The 18,413-nt window shown below is 35.8% G+C and overlaps 1 protein-coding gene across 4 annotated transcripts in view; it reads left to right on the plus strand.

The window, feature by feature from the left end:
* The window catches only part of Jupiter (microtubule-associated protein Jupiter), a 100,490-nt gene that overhangs the window by 54,847 nt on the left and 27,230 nt on the right, over positions 1-18,413 (plus strand). The window contains exon 1 of one of the 4 annotated variants that reach the window (XM_018511256.1): positions 11,429-11,768. The exons of 2 other annotated variants lie outside the window; for them this stretch is intronic. In XM_018511256.1, coding sequence (XP_018366758.1) covers positions 11,707-11,768 — 62 coding nt within the window. In that variant the 5' untranslated portion in view covers positions 11,429-11,706. Of the gene's footprint in view, positions 1-11,428; positions 11,769-18,413 lie in introns of those variants that run through there. One more of the 4 variants, XM_018511260.1, reaches the window with a different exon arrangement.

Consider the following 18,413-nt stretch of genomic DNA (forward strand, 5'->3'; position numbering starts at 1 on the left):
AGCCCCTATAGTAAAAAGAAGTTATTTCGTAAACTTCTTTTGTTTATAACTTCTTAATGAGTAACGTCCTGCAATTAAAACTTCCTCAAGATCACTCGGGGTCATGACCGTGACAACATATGTCAAGATCAAGGTCATTGGGGGGGCTCCCCTAATCTACATATTTACCAAAACAAAAGATCGTCGATAAATCGAAACTGATAGATTCAGTATGCATATTTGTTAAAAAATAAACGATTCAAAATTCTTCTAGAAATTATCAAGATAAGCACATGATTAATTCCTTGCTATTAAATATATCAGAATTGCTTGATGATGATACTAAATTTACTTAATTAAACCAGTATAACTTTTTAGTAAAAGAAACGTCTAGTTAATATAAGTTTTATAGATCTGACCATTACTGAATAAATCTTATATATGTCTATTAAATATTTTAGGTATAAAATATCGAGTCCAATCATGATAACTAGAAATTCTCTGTCTCACCAAAATACATTCTACGTACTTCATATATGAGTGTCTTGTTAGCATAATCAAACTCATGTAATGATTAGCATTGTTACACTGAAAAAAAAGATTAGCTGTTGCACCAAGTTAGATGGTAAAATATGGTATAACATTTTTAATTGGTTGCAGCAGCCAATCGAAATTCTATACTGGCTGCGGATAGGTGAACACAACCAAAAATTGGCTGTTGCAGCCAATTAAAAATGTTGTGCTATATCTTACCATTTAATTTGCAGCAACCAATCTTTTCTTTCAGCGTAGAATTGTAACATTATTACAAAAGTTAGACCGCCATAATTAAATAATGCAATTGGCAGTCAATCGACTGTCAATGTAATTAATTCACTGGGAGGACATTCGTTGTTAGCCTGTTATCGCATACGAATATTCTACTCGCGACTGCGCGTTTTTAGAATCGCGGCCTTTGAAAGAATCGATCATTGCGAGATAAGCGAGATATGGGGACAGTGAGGAAAAGTGAATATTCACGAAGAAGCGAAACGATAACGGAAGTGACTCTCGGCGGCAGCGGATTCTCACAGTGACCGGAAGTTCCTTGCTCCGTTCAGACATAATAGTCATCGTCGAGATCGCGAAACCGTTAAGAGAATGGAGCGTGGAGTATACGTGCTAGCTACACGTGCAAGATCTCGTGCACAACGCTCTAACAAGAAAGCTTATTATCTGTAGATATTGCAAAAACGTAGCGCAAAAGTTACCTCGCAAATTGTTGCGCGGAAGAAACCGATTGATAGGAGCCGCGCGCTCCTCTTCTTGCGCTTATTTTGTTCCTTTATACGTTTCGTTTACCAAACAGCAGATTTTGTATCTTCTTAAAAACCGTTTTCTTCGAAATATTAGTAAAACTAAATAGAATACTACATTTTTTTCCTCTAAAATATCGCTGTAGCGATTCTCTCTAATGTTTGGAGCTTCTCCGTACAAGAGAGAGCTCTCGAGCTTGTATCGCACGAAATTCAATTAACTCTCCGCGACCTTTGTGTGCAGTCGCGGGCTGTAACGTTCGTCGATTGATTTTCCGCGGATTCGATATGGCGTACCGGGCTCAGGAACACGGCGTGGATATCATGTAAGAACCGAATCGCACGAATCGGAATAGGTGAATACAAGACTATACATCTCTTTTTTTTTTCATTCGCACGTAATACGACCGCGCGGAGCACTGAAACGCGGAACCGTCCGAGAAAACCGTAAAAGCCAGCCGAATAGCCAGTTAAACATAACAGCGTAGAATTAAAACTCATCTTGGAGCATCCAAACGTGATGGATTAAAGCCAGGAATGGTTTATCTCTGCGTGTGGCCACGACCAATAGCATAATGGTTCTTCATCTCGTCATACTAAATCGGCGAAAGCAATAATGGTGCCATGACGCTTAGATTTATCGAACTGCTGCTGCAGCCTATATACCAGTGGCACCTCTGCAAACCGATAATTTGTAAATATTTTTATTGAGAAATTGAGGCGTATTCTACGTTCAAAGATAAACTATTAACGAAATATTACAAATTTTTATTCCAGTTTATGTATATAGCGCTGTATTAAATTGCCGTTTTATCGTAAACATATTGAAATATGCAGAAAATATCTTACTATCCTAAGCAATATCTATTTATTTGAAATATATAATATTATATATAAAAGGAACGACCTGGAGAAACAGCTCAGTATCAGGCTGCTCCTCGCCCTGATGAAATGGACTGCATAGTGATGAATTAATTTATATATTGATCTGTTTAAGACAAATGAAATTGATTAAAAAGTATTAAAATTGTTTTCTGTTATATAGAATATTCTGTACAATATATTCTATAATTTCGTAAATTTGTTTGCTACTCTCTTCATTTTACAGAGTTGTAATTATATTAAATAAGTTTTTAACACCTCCAATATTATCACAAAAACTAGTCTAGTGAAAAAAATCAATATTTAAAAAAGTACAAAATAATTCCGTACGTTTTTCCGTATCTGAAAGTATATTTCACATGATATTTCATGGCAAGAAGTTGATCTAAAATGAACAGGCTTTTTACCACTTTTATGTCATCTTATTAAAAAATCTTTGTCATCGAGCCATCTTCTGATTGACCTCTACCGTGACGCGCAAGAAGTCTGCCATTACGGAGACGTACGGAACCCGTTGGCTTATCACGCTTATAAACGCATAACACCGAGGAACGTTCTTGCGATCCGATCTCACGGAGAGTGTGTCGGCGCCATCAACGGTTCGGCATCGGCGTCGACGTCGTCATCGTCGTCGATCGGTTATTAATCGTCCGTTGCAAAATTGGATGATTCGTCTTCCGTCGATTGACATTGACGCAAGATCGTTGCTCACTCTACGACGCAATTTACGGGCGGATTCGATTGCCTAATGCTCATTCGCTCCACTGAAGCATCACGAAGGCCGCCCTCGAACCGATTCTTCCCGGTGGTCTCTTGGAACAACGACGCTTATAGATCGTCACTGTCCGAGGATTCGACGTCCTTGATCTGCGTTTTTTTTTTATTCGCCTAGTAGCAAGAAAATCTTTGCAATCCGCTCAAAGATCCGTTAGGTTTGATTGAATTACCTATATTTATGAAATATAGCACCTGCAGCGTAATGATCGTTACGCTTCATAAATAATATTATGTATAACATATTCGTACATTCAATAGTCAAATGTACAGCATTGGCAACTACGTCTCATTATATCTTGACACGCTATTATCTTTTCGAGATAGATTCGCTACGTGAGCTACGTTTGTTCGCGTGAGTTAATTAGGTAGCTAAATTAATTACTCCTTATATGCAATTCGTACAAAATGTTTTTGACCCGCTCGAGAGACTTACTCTTTCGCAGCGCGGCGGCACGAATTTCCTCCTCTATGGTCTGTTTCTTTTCCGGGGCCAATGACATTTCGACATAATGTATCATTGGTAAAACGTCACTTTTCTTACGGCCGGGTTTTTCAGCGGGAGAGGAAGAGAGAATGTGGCATAATCGTAAAAATAAAATATCGCGGATGCCTATCGCGTCCGTCTAATGTTAGCTCGCTGTATTTTAGTTTCCTGGGCTCTTGCATTCCTTCTGCTGCCGCGATGCCGCTCATCCCTGCTCGTGTCTGCGCTGCGCGGTGCGTCCGCCTCGAAACGGAAACCGGGTGTGAAACCGCGTTTCGTTTGCCGTTCCGCAAGAGAAGCGAACTTAATGGAAAAAAAAAAAAATTCTGAGTGAACTGCAATTAGCGATTTTATTACTTTTACAGAAAGAGAGGCAATTGCCGAGGTTTCATTAATTTATTTAATATAGTAGTCTGTTAATTAAGTTTTTATATTCGTATGGTTTTGAAAATGTATTATTTTGTCATATTAATTACCGTCCATGGAGTTTTTAGGGTATGATTTGTGTTGAGGTTTATCTTGGAAATTCTATGGTACGCTTCAACCGCTAATATTTAGTACATTGCGAGCGCGAGTTAGTCACGTGTCGAATTAGTATTTACTTGTAAAATACATGTAGTTTTTCGAATCAAAAATAATAAAATCAAACTACATGAAAGTGAACAAAAGAAAAGTTATAATTTAGAGACACATTATATAAGAAACACAAGATCTTGTTGTCTAAGTTATCACATTTTCATTTTGTTTGTTGACCTTTGTGCACTAGCTTAATTACGAAGATGGCTGAAGATGGTTGAGTAAGCTGAAACATCTCATCTCGTGCACTTCTATGAATAAAAAGTAAAATCGTTGTAATATAAATTTTATATTTTTTTAACATTAACGTTCAAATTAATCTCAACATGTAGATCTATGGTTATTCTTGTACGCAATTACTTTGACTACGTAAAAGTTAACAGGAAAGATTTGATTCGTCTAAGTGCTTTTCGACTAACGGAAATGATGAGGTGTTTGTTGGCCTTAGGTAAATCGTCTGATAGTTTGCTAGACAGAAGGAGTTTTCCGGCGATACGTTTACGAAAACTTCCGCTCTCAGAGGTACAGGAAACGTTGTTTCAGGGGAAGACTATGTCCGTGTATATGTTACATTAAGATCTACGGCTACGGATTCAACGAGACTCTCTCGATCTCGGTATTCTTTATCGTCCGGAAATAAGGTTGGCCACGCAAATGCTCGGTGCGCACAGGGAACGTGCAATCCAGACGCGACGTTCCAGACAAAATACCGACTCGAATTTGCACGATTATCATTGACTCCATTGCGAGCATATAAATATTTCGTTGTCGTTCTTGTGGATAGTTCATTTCTTAGTGTAGGTTAAAATGGAAATATTCAGTACATCGTTGATTCATTTTCTTAACAGTCGTCCTGTACAGGCTCCTCATAAGATGAAAAGACGTCTTGGGGCAATATGCCACTAATATATAGGTTAGAGCGCTATAAACAAACGTTTTGCCGCATAATTCCGTTGTGACAGGATATTCGCATTGACAAATACTTAAATATAAAATCATTAATAATGTGTTCTTGCAATAAAAAAAAACAAAATAAATATTATACTTAGTATTTTTTTTTATGTGGCATATTACCCTCATGATCGCATATTACCCATTTTTCAGCACTTTCGTATTTCTTTATTTTTAATAACAAAAAATGAATATATTCTATATTCCAATTATACACAAATAATAGATAAAGGATGGAAGAAAAAGATCAGTATGTAAAGTTATTTTAAATTGAACAAATAATTATTAAAAAATCTAATTTTGCGTAAGTGTGGCATATTCCCCCCACTTACCCTATACTTACATTTTAGTTATGGATGATACTTTCCTGCACTAAGCAACTTTGTAATTGCTACGTATTACATTTTGAGATCATCATATTTAAAAGATCAATCTCGAATTAGCACCGATATCTTTGATTCAATTTATTACATCAAGTCATAGAGTGTATTTTGTTACTTTGATTGTAATTTCTATTTTAACTTTATTTGATTTGACATTAAAAACCGTTACCCAAATTGTACTTTGATAATGATCTGAAAAATTAAGGTCGAAATGTTCACGTTTTCTCTTTTATGTCTCTTTTATTTTTCTTTTATTTATTCTAATAAATTTATTTACACACTCAGACATTATGTTGGCTCTTTGTAAGCATTTTACATTATTTAATTTATTTAGTTTATTCAAGCATTTCACATTGCATTGTATTATTTTTTAATGATGAGTAATGTTAAAATAAATGAATTATTTAAATAAAACTAATTAATGCCTAGTAAAAAAATTTTTCATGCATGAGTATGTATAAATATACTTACATAAATATTCATAAACATGTATAATCATACATGAAATATTGAAATATGTCCATACACGTTCATACATCCCTCTTTCTTTTGTAAAATTACTTTTTAGTATAATAGAAATAATAATAGTAATGCGAAAACATTTAAAAAATTAAAGAAATAATTTTTGCATTGTTTGTTTTAGAAAAAAACAAGTTTAGAAAAATGTAAAAAAATTACTCACATACACAATTATACATAATTTTATATCTAATTATGCGTGAGTAATTTTTTTACATTTTTTCAAATTTGATTTTTTCTAAAACAAATAGTGTGAAAATTTGCCTTTTTAATTATTTTTAATGTTTTCGCATCACTATTAATATTACTGTTACACTAAAAAGTAAGTAATTTTACAAAAAAGAGAGATGTATGAACATGTATGGACATATTTCATATATGATTATACATGTTTATATGAATATTTATGTATATTTATACATATTTATACATATTCATGCATGAAAAATTGTTTACCAGGATGCGGATGGTTTTACAAGTATTACTTTATTGTATTTTACGTGTTAAACTTACTTGCATAAAATATTTATGTATGTGCATATAAAATAAATGTATAATAAGTAAATAAATTATATATATATATTACGTGCAGACACATAAAATACATCGTACCTAACAAACAAGCTGTCAACGTCATCTTGATGTACAAATAACGTTAAAGCAGACGTCATTTTATCGTCAAAGTACCCGATTAGGTATTTTTAAGGTATTTGTAGTTAGGTACTGAAAATAGAGCACAACAGTGAATAAAATATTTCACAAGAGTGATTGATTCAAAGATTATTTGATTAAAAATATTCAAATTATTCTGTAAAATAGCCTGCCAGTTAAAAAGTTTTTAAAGTAAAATTCATTGAAAACTAGAATATGGATACGTTTTTACATTTATAATATAATGTTTAATCGTTTGCAGGGATAAAATTATCAATGTTGAAACATTTTAAATATTTTATCGATCTTTTTCGTCCGCGGTTAAAATAACATTTTACAGACCGGTAACATAAAGCCCGATGTTAAACTTACTCTAAGAAGCATATAGAAACGATAATGGGCGCAGTGCAGTTAGTGCACGTGTGCCGCGAACGAAACGGGTTTCGCATGTTATCGCACAGTGCATCGGCTGCGTTAATGAGGGAATTTTTTAATGAAGCTTTTATATTTTTGACATTTAAAAATAACTACGCGAGCACAAATGATGCAATATTTTCATCTTTCTTATAGTCATTCTTATTTTCAAGATGGCGATTATAAAGCTAAGAAATATAATATGATGTAATTTTTCTATTTCAAGGTGATCCTAAAGTGAAGCCTGAACTCCGAGATTGCTGTTTTACCGATAAAATGCGACACATCGGACGTTTAGATTCAATTATAAAAATTGTTTGTCCGTGTAAACAGTGTATTGTTGGTCTATGGACCACAATTTCATAAGTACAGATTGCAACGCCTTTATGCCAAGGAAATGTTACGATATTGACAGCTTTGACGCCATATTGAACTAAGAAACGGTATACTTTAATCTTGGAAAAGGATTTTCAAATCTGTAAAAGAGGAAAAAGTAATTGTTATAAAAAAATTATTGCGTTTAATCGATAATACAGACAACTTTAGAATTCTTTTGGGCTTTCTAGGGGATTCTAAAGTCGTCTGTTTTAATGTATCCGGTGAATACACCTAATAATTCGAATAAATGAATAAAAAATAAACGAAAATACTCATTCGAATACACTGCTCTTTTATTCGTCAAGAAACGAATAAACTGTTTCATTCCATTTGAATGAATATTTTTTTAATATGATTACGAATATTTTCGTTTCGTATTCACTTTTACTCTGTATTATCTGCACATTATAGCTTGCAAGCTTGCAAGAAAAAACAGAAATCTATAAAAACAATGTCTACGATTACACCACGCACTTAGTCCGCCATCTATACAATGGGCGATCTATAGGTTAAACAAAGATATTTTTATTGGAAATAAATAATATATTTCAGAATTTAATATCCACAGACCATAATGAATGACGCGCCCAAGATATCTTATAACGTGTTTATGACATTATTGTAACGTAATCGGAATTATATCGGAATATGTATGGCATTCTCTCTATTAAATAAATATTTATAAATTAAAAATATATTACTTTCTAAAATATTTTTCAAAATTTCTAAATTTCTTTCATAAAATTTGAATATTACAATGACAAAAATAAATAAAATTCATTTTTTTTACTTAATTTAAAGCCATCAAAGTGCCGGTCATAGTTAAGAGTAACGATTGTTTATTGGAGCTTTTTTTCACACACAGTTTATATTTTGTTTGAATGAATATGAATACTCGTTAAATATTTAATTTTTTTGTAAATAAATATTTTTTAAAAATCCAAAATTTTAAATGAACATATGATTACACTTTTTTTTATGTGAAAATTTGGAATAGTACAATTTGGAGCTCAATTACAATTTTTTGTATTCATTAGGCACACTAGTCTGTTTTACCGATTGAATGTAATAATTTTTGTAGAACGATATTGTATATATTACTTTTGTAAATTTTTGAAAATCCTCCAGAATGTTAAAGTATACATATTAATACGTGTCTGCAACTTGGAATTTATGTCGAGAAAACGACAAAAATTTTTGAAATTGTGATTTTTTAAAATTATTTTTTAGTCAAAAATGACGTCTAGAGCTATCAAGTCGTGACAACATTTGCTTATCATGAAAGATCTGCAATCTATACTTATGAAATTGAAGGCTACAAACTATAGTAGATTACACAAAGAAACAACGTCGTATTGAGAGAAATGAGTTTATTATAGTAACAAAAAAAAGGATGACGTGATATTATAGTTTGGTAGAAAAACGGATCGATCAGTTACTATTGCGAATAATTTTTCATTATTTCTACAAAAATTTGTGTATATGTGTTTGTGCGATATTGATGTAGTAGTATACAGCGATTTCGTTGGAGTTCGGGTTTAAGGATCTTCTTAAATTTATGCGGAATTAACAACTATGATAGTCTTGTATTTTCAAGCGATTATTTATACGTAATACTTATATTACGACGGAAAGAATAAGATTAATATTGATACATTCATAACAATTATACCATTTTATTGCTTGATAAAATGAGTTATTAAGTTTTATGAATTCGTAATGTCTAAACTCAACATTACAAATGTCAAAATTGACATTTGTGACATCCTTGCGTCCAATCATCATCCGCACTTCATTACCAAAGAATTTGTCTTTAAGGAACGCAAATTTGCGCGCGACACGTCGGGATTTGAATAATTTCGCACAACTCTGCCCGCACACGCGTAAAATTCATCCCATTATATCGGACACGCGCGTATCGAAGCATGACAAAAGTTCCAGACAGGGTGAATCGCCGGTTTGTCGCCGGTTCAAACTCAATTCTCGGTAATTCCGATGCCTCTATCATCCGTCGTAAAGGGACCGCGGCAATTTGATCGGTCAATTACGCAAGCAGCGCTTAGGATACGAGAGAAACATTCCCTGAGGACGCCCCATCGTGACGTGTCGTGATGCGTGGATCGGCCAACCCTTACGGGTCTCCTCTTCCAAGGGGTGCAGCTGATGAAACCCTCGAAAAACAAACTGACGGAAGCCCCGTTCGTCTCCTCGTGTTTCATCGTTCGCAGTTTATATTCCTTTGTATAAATCAGCTTTCCGTATAAGTTTTAGCCTGGAAAGTTTATTAAACGTAAGCGCATAGCTACGGAGATGCAATTGCATGTGAGAACGATAAAACAGACAAAGTCTCACACGTCGCATGTCTCTTCCTAGTTGAGAGAACGAGAATTCTCGATTGTGGCTGAAACTCGCGAATGCGGGCGTAGAGATACGTGACGTCATTTTTTTTACCTGCCACCCACGCGCTATAAAGTTGCAATATGTAATTATATCTGTCCGTTGGATAATATCTCGTGGAAATACAATATTTTCTATGAGATAGAGATAGATGCAGACAGCGAGTAGCGATAGCGATTATTGTTTGCACATTTTTCACTCTTGCGGTGAATATATATAATTAATAATAACGCAGTTAATTTATTACTTAATTATGTGCTAATAAGACAAAATATTTGTTAAGATCTAAAGGATTTATAACTTGCCACAATTTTCCCGTTTTAACCCGTTTTAACCCTTTTATTTATGCATAGTGTATTAAATTTTTCAATCGTTATTGATATTTTCAAATGTACTCAATTTTTTGGGAAACCTTACTAAATTCAAAAATTATTGAAATAACAAATTATACTATATTTGAGTCTGTTCGTATATTTAGGAGGTCCGATAATAGAATAAATCGATATACGCTACTAAGCATGGATCGTATTATTCTTATGGAGTCATTGCTCCGTTCCGTACTTGCGTATTAAATTTTCAATCGCGTACAACGCGACACGCGACATACCATCGGCGTTTATCTACCATTATAACACAGTGTATGTCGCGACCATTCTCAGGTCATATCCGTTTCGAGTAACGCCTCGAGAAAACACGCACCAAGACGGACCGCAATCTACTGTTTGCTGACTTTATGTTTTGTTGACCATGAATCGCGAAATCATACGAAGGCGGCATTCGTTACATTTCCGCCTAACGTCCTGTTTGAACACTGACTGTGGTAATTTCGATAAATACAACCTTCCGATAGTATATTTTGCGCGAGCTATACTCTGTGAAAAATATTAAAGGTTTCTACGTTAATCTCCTATTATCACTATTACATTACTTGCACGATATGAACTAAATAAGGCTATTTAAAAATTTGGTGATACATATCTGTCGGTTTAAAAAGAAACACATGGATCATTGAACTCTCACGATCACTTACAGAAAATACGATTTCGAGTAAAACTAAGATGTAATTGAAAATGTAACTCCGGCATATAAAATTCGAAAGTTTAGCACCTATATAAAGTACAATAAAAGAAAAAATAGTTTTGTTCCTCTCTTACTTACCTCTCATCTCTTTCTGTTCACCCCATCGAATTTGGGTACATCAAAAAGTCATGACCTACTATTTACCTTTAAAAACGGAAAAAAAGATAAATCCCAATCTTTCGCGTGCAATCGAAGCAAAGGATTGTCATCAAAAAGCGTTTCCACCCTTCGCCCTCCGGGGGGGCTGCTCCGCGCCCTTTTGGGGCCCTTCCGGTCCCTGCTCATTACCCTCCGCGTGTCCGCACGTGCAGCATGCATGTGCAACGAACTACGCGCCGGTGGATTCTCTCCTCAGTCTCCCCCCCCCCCTCTCTCTCTCTCTCTCTTCTGTTCCTCTCCTCTCTCTGGTTCGCTGAGCGTATTGATTGAGGTGAATGCACGATGCTCGGCGTCGGCGTCGTCGGTTCTCCTGGTCCGCGGACGGGGGTGGAAGTAAGTACATACGGCACTGCCGGGGTACTCGCGGTGGAAAGTGGCGAGTCGCGAGAGCTCTTGTTGGGAAGGGAGAGAAGAGAAATAAAGAAGGAGACACGGGAAAAAGGAGAGGGAGAGAGACGGGCACGAGGCACCGGTGGAGGAGGCGTTATATACTGGCTGGATCCTGGTTCGACCGTCAGTTTCTCGCCCGCACTCGCAGCACCGACATTGCGAGCATCGCAAACACTCGCATCTGTCAGAGATCGCGATCATCTCTGGAGCCGTGGAAGAAGTTTTAAGACGAAAAAATCCCATCTGTTCGGATTCGCTTTGCGTTTGGATTTTTGTCCGTACTGTAGAAGAGAGATAACCCCTAACGGGAAGGCCTGGCTGCTTCGGGGTCGCGCAGAGGCACCTTGTTCGTGGAACTGTCCTAGGTCGGGTTAGCTCCTGGGGAATTGCCATGGCCACCTACGCGACGTACAGACATGTCGAGCTTGACAATGTCGGATATGGGAAGAAAAGGTAACGATGAAATACCTGTGAAACGAGAGAGAGAGAGTGAGAGGGGGGGGGGGGGGGGGGGGGGGGGGGATTGCGGACTTCCCATGGGCGACATTTCCGGTTGAACTGCGCATTGAATTACTCTTATATTTTGCCTTTTTTATAATATTAATAATACTTAATTGTTTCACGCCGTGGTTGATGTTCCCGTTTCATATTCGCAAACGAGAGGAGTGCCGAGTGAACCAATCGATAGCTTGTCGTATTTGACTTGGGGTAGGTGCACCCAACGTATGACCAGTCAGACTTGACAGGGTTATTTCTGCGTGTGTAAAGTGTAGTTTCAAAATTTTAGTCGTTTTCTATTAATTATAGAGGCGGACTGCAGTCTTGATATTTCCGCATTTTGTTAGTATTAATCGTAACATGATTTCTTTATAAGGGTTGAAAGTTCTCCAAAGTGCGCGGGTGCTGAAATAGCAGTAAAGATTTCTTAACGTGCATCGCGTTTCCTCCCTCCTCCCTTCTATCTCTGTCGATTGCGTAAGATTTAAGATTGAGCTTTGTTAATTACGAGAGGCAGACGGATGGATGTTGCGAATCGTAAGATGTAGGTGCTCGCTTCCGAGCGCAAGACGAGGGACAGTTTACGGACGGGCGCACTTAAACTGATTATTTATAAGCTCGTGGAAGTGCGAGAATAGCGGAATGTGCGGTTGTTCCGTCCACCGTATTCGACAGGTCTGATCGATTTACATCCAGCCGGCCATCTCCAGCGATGCGAGCGAGATGCTGCGCCCCGTTAACTATATGCATATTCGTTGACATTGCGCAAGTAGTAAGACTAGTAAGATGTCTTAGACAAGATGAATCGCGAATAGCTTAAGCAGAGTTGAATCGATTACGAAGGATCCCTGTAGTCTTCTTGAACCGTCATTTGTGGAGCAAAATATCCAGTGTTAATTGTATTAATTTAAAAAAAAAAACGGATGTCTCGATCATCTCATTGCAACAAGTCCATTTCGTTGTTAATTAATAATCAACTTTACCTTGATATTCCTTGTAACGCGATAAGCGTTTAGCAGGATACCTTTCGCAGGAAATGTCACTTCCTTCGAAGGATGCTGATATCAAAGCGAATACGATGCGGTTGTAAATATATATAGTAATAAGGAAAAATAAGATACCGTTTCCACATTTTTTATTCTTTGAGTTTTTATTGATCAAAGAATGAGCAAGAGTTTTTTTTAAGTGTTCTACGTTTACTTATATTTTAAATTGTGTTTATTTTCTCAATGTGTAGTTCCAATGACCCAGTAATACGAAAAAATCTGAATTTTCTAAAAATTTTAATACTTTTTTAATTTACTATCTCTTCGACAGTGATTAAAGCAACAAGATAATGTTTACGCTATCATTAGTTACAAAAATCTATCGAGAAAAGATAATAAAGAGGGATCAATAGAAGCGAGATTTAGAAAGCGTGACGCTCCGTGTCTTATCAAGCTTGTTGTATAAACGCGAGAAGGATAGCAATCTTAAGCTCATTTTTCTCAGTCTTTTTTATTAACTATCCATGCGAAAATTAATCAATCGATCGAGCGAATTTCTTCTCGCTAAGAAATGAATATTTCATGTGATTTAAAAAAATGTACGAAATAGAGATAACAACCTATGATTTTTGCTCGAAGATCACACAATTTTGAGGTACGATAATATATTGCAATTAAAACAGTTACAGTTAGTAAATGTCTTGTTTGCAGTGTTTTGCTGCTTTTCATGGGCGAGGAGATGTTCGTGGCTGAATCTAATATCTCAGTTATGATAAATTACACGTTATTTCGATATACCTACGCGCGGACGAGTTAATCCGCACCGACGTGGCGCATAATTGACTACAGATTCCCCGGTACTAATTGACGAGAGCAGCTCCCCGTGGATGTTCGTTGACCCTGCGGCTGCCACGCACTATAAGTTAGAAGTTTAGTTTGAAGGAGAATCCTTGCGAACGTAGAGAACGCGCCAAAAGATGCAATTGAGCTTCGTTAGAATCCTCGTCCTCGCGTAATTGACGTGTTATCCTGCGCACGAGCGAAGGTAATTATGTGGGTATCACAACGCTTAATTACTGATGTCCGTTATGATTTTCTTCCTCATGCTCGCTGAATGAGCATTCTCTTTCTTTTAAAATACTCTTACAGAAATTTCCGTCTACGTTCGCGTATTAATCTTACAAAGGTAATCGCCGCTTTGTATTCGTTCCGCGACGAAAAACCACGAGTGTATCGCGGAATTCACGACTCGCGAGCCAGGTTAATAGTGAATTCGTGCCGGGTGTTGATTAATTGCGACTCTCTGATCGGCAGACAAGATTAGACGAGACTTTATACCGGGTTAATGGCTTGGTGTATTCTGAATGGGAATTCCGCGGTATCGCACTGCCATTCAAACATATTCTCTGTTTCATACAAGACACGTAATGTACAATACATTTAGATCACGGGGTAACTAATGACAGAGTCGAAAATTAAATAATTGACAAATTTAGCTTTGAGTTATGAAAAAATAAATAATAATACATATGTATGTATGTAGCTTCCAAAAAATGTTATCTATATTTTAATATTTATTATTCCACTGAAAAAAGAGTTTCGTTGGCTTAATTGGAAATATGATATATAGATTCATAGTAATATCACTAACATCTCTCTCTCTCTGTTCAAAACGAACGAATCAGAATTCTATTTATTATAGCGTTACCGGATGAGTACAATTAATTTCTTCCTATTATTAAATTTACCAGAATTTCTCGTTGCTCAAATATATTTTTATTTTAATGAACTGTACTTGTGATATAACTATACAGAAATCCAAATTAACTATTACAATAATCTTCAAAATGTTACAACGTTTCCTAAAATTACATTAGCGAGGAAGAGAAGACATTTTCTCGTCAGCTATTATGCCATATAACTTCGTTCCATTTCTTAGATCTTCTTAACCTCTTTTTGACTTTTGACCTACTCAGGCAGATTATAGTACTATGACTTATTGTTAATTGATTCGACTAATCCAGTGATCGTTCCACTTTACTACAAGATATTACAAGAACATGCACAAAACAATTTAAACAATACATGTTTATCTTCGCCTTTGCCTCGCGCTGACTTGCACAATAATAGAATGTTATATAGAGGTCTGTTTTCTGTGGCTGAACTAGTATACACTTTTGGAACTTAAATTGAGACAAGTATATATTTGATATTTGGCGAAAGCGAGAAAGAGAGTTCTAGTGCAGTCTAATGCAGGAACAGAAAACGGACCATAAGGAGTGCTCAGGTTAACCAGAATTCTGGTAATGTTGTATATGTTTAGTGAGTATAACTAAAAGTTTTATAGAACCAACATGAAAGTATTAAATAAATCCTTTTAATACGATCTATCAACCATTCTTTGCATAATCTCAAGTTTTGTCATAGTAGCCAGAAATTTTGCTTGGTTTAATCAAAATGCGTTTAATCATAAAGCCTGTTCTTTTTAGCTGAACTTCTTGTACAGTCCAACGTGGAGAGAAAAGGAAGAAAGATGAACCGTGCAAGAACTTTAGTTAAGAAGAACAGACCTGTATACGTCTTGTTGATGTAGACAAACTATTTTTCTCATTGTCAGTGTAGCTAAAATATCAAATACGAAAAAAATCATCAATGTAATGTTTTGAAAAGAAGATATTACTGAGGGTTTCGAGAAAGCTGCACATAAAATATCCAAGAATTCAATTTTACGAAAGGTTTTAATATCCGGGGATCAGAGTGCGAATGAGCAGTGAGATCTCCAAGTGCGTGTTTGAATACCAATTTCTCTCAATAACAGCGAATTATGTTCTTGCACGTACACCTGCGTTCGAAGTGAGACTCGAACTCAAGTGAGACTCGCGTTACGAGCATGCGATACCATCAGTCGCGATCGAGATGGTATCGTATGCTCCGATGGCTATCAGCCGGTCAAGAAGCTGATGAACACGGTACATACTCCTGTTCCATCGAGATGCTCCCGTTACAATGCTTTCTCTATGGAAGTTCGATACAGTGGCGGCTTTGTTCCTCGGGTGATAAACAGTGATCCCTGGCATTCCGATCACGGAGCTTCTTTGTGACCTGTTCGACGCATATGTGGGATATTTGAAAAATTGCTAATCGCGAGATATGTTCCGTCACGTGATGTTAAATAGCACGCGATCGATTTTTAAATAGAAGAAAATTTTTCATCAACCCCCTTCGTTTTGTATTTAAATGCTTTCAAATTTCTGGTGGTCCGGCAAGAATTTTATCCTACTTTAGAATGTAAAGTAGAATAATGGCGTAACTTTGACCTACTGTATGTGAAGTCATTAACGAGTCGTGACATAAGCCAGGAATAAAGTCGCTGTTGTTATATCTCAGAGAGAGATTTAAATAGTCACTTTAATTCATAAGAATTTAAGCGCAATTGCATAAAAATTAAAAATTTCGTCCTCGTTCTGAAAAAAAAAATTATTTTGTTCCTTTATGTGGCAACGGGGAAAAGCGTGATCGCATGTGACTATTGGGCGTGTGTAGTCAGAAAAAGTCGTGCGACGACGACAAAGCATTAGTGCAATTAATCCGGTAATTCACATCGTTTAGGACGACCCAGGAACCAAACAGGGAACCAATGTCAATTTCATTGGAGAGGATGCCTTAAACGGAACGGGGTCTAATTAATGTAATTATCAATCAATTATTAGGCTGCTTAACGAACCCTTCTCTAACGAGAGTAATGAGCCGCGCTCACTGATTGTCATGTGGGTTGAACTTTTTGATCGTATCCTTCTACAACCATTTTCTGTATCTTACGTATGCCTTTATTTTCAAAAATTATCGCGATTATTAGTCTGATTAAGTCAATGACTATAGTAAATTATTTACAATATTTCAGTGCATTTATATCAATTATAACACTAAAAAGAATTGATAAGAATCGTAGGTATTCGAAGATATCGCTAAGATTATTCAGAATATTTAAACAAACTCTTGGAAAATTCCAAGTTCTCAGAAAAATATAGAAAATTTTATTCAGAAAGTTTTATATCAAAACTGACTCTTTGAGGATTTTTTATTTCGCTTAGAAATTTGGAGGGAAATATCTGGAATATCAAAAACTCTCCGGGAAATTTTTTTCTAAGAATTGATTAAACTTACATCTTGTATCTAAATAAATTAATTGTATCACATAAATGAATTTAAGCGTGTTACAATCTCGAATTCAATAGATGGAAGATTACCATAATCGCATTCGTTAATTTGCAGGAAAATTTCGGATCAAAATGTAATCATGTGTGCGATCGCGTTCGCGACATTTTAAGCAACGAATGTTCGTCGGAGCGAAAGCAACTCGGACGATAACACTTAAGTTTGTCTCTGTGATTGCGACGGTTGCGTACGTTAATTTCTTCCGCGAGTAAAACGAATATCATTCCTCACATGCACTTCGCATGTATGCATATCTATAATAGAAAAAGTGTCGCGTTACGAACGACGGGACGACTTACCAACCCCTATCGACGCGACGCTCTTTATCGGAGGATAGAGTTACTCACCCTCGCATTGCAAAAGGATCATATTTACCACCTTCGCGGACATGAACTCTCGTTCGTTGGGGCTTCGCGAAAAAGTGAAGGGGTCTTCACGAGACGTCAGAAGCCCTGATAATGAAACGATCTTAACTCTATACAAATTGGCAAAATTTTTCTTCAAGTTATACATTTAATACATTATATTGAGTGTAACTTGAATAGTTATTCTAATATTATAAATCTAGATTCTCTCTAGAGACTGTTAAAATATTACTACATTTTTTAATCCTTGGTATGTAAAAAAATGTCTCATAAGTAGAATGTCTAGATTTGATTATTTGACACATATTTTTAGTTTGTAAAATTTTTCTTATTTTTACATTACATTTCATTGACAATTTTCGTGTATAGCAAAAATATTACTTTATCACCACGAAACACTTATTATCGCGTCAATTAAGGCGAGCACATAAAATTATAATCATCGCGGAAAGTATTTATAGATTACAACTATCCATTTCATATGTGTGTTTAGTACTTATGAAAACCTTCTAGCGGTTCGATCAAAAGCGTAATTCGAAGATAAACATTAGCGTAAATTACGTGTCGTGCAGATAAGCGTAATGTGATCATTCGCATCGATTAAAGTCTCGGGAAACTGATGTTAAAAGTCGATAATGTAGGGAGGGAGAGAAGACGAGACATCGCGGACTCTAATCCCGTTCGTATCATGGCAAGTGATTTGATCATAGCTATTTGTCACGAACGACAAAGTGCCTCAAATGTCTCGACTTGCTGTCGTCGGCTGACACCGCTTGATTGTTCTATTAATATTAAACTGTCTAGTTTATTATACTACAATGTGATGACGACAATAATCTCGCTTTAAAATTTCTTTATGATAAACATTTATATGATACAACAAATAGATAAAATAGATTAATTAAAGTTGCGACATTTTCAGAAATTGTTTTGTAAAATTGATTTACTTGGATAATATAAATATATAGTTGATTTGACAAACATTGTGTTTTAAGTGTAAATGTACTTTTCGAACGTTGTTTAAAGATTAAACA

The sequence above is a fragment of the Trachymyrmex cornetzi genome, unplaced genomic scaffold (genome assembly GCF_001594075.2).
Source record: "Trachymyrmex cornetzi isolate Tcor2-1 unplaced genomic scaffold, Tcor1.1 scaffold363, whole genome shotgun sequence".
NCBI classification, from domain to species: domain Eukaryota; kingdom Metazoa; phylum Arthropoda; class Insecta; order Hymenoptera; family Formicidae; genus Trachymyrmex; species Trachymyrmex cornetzi.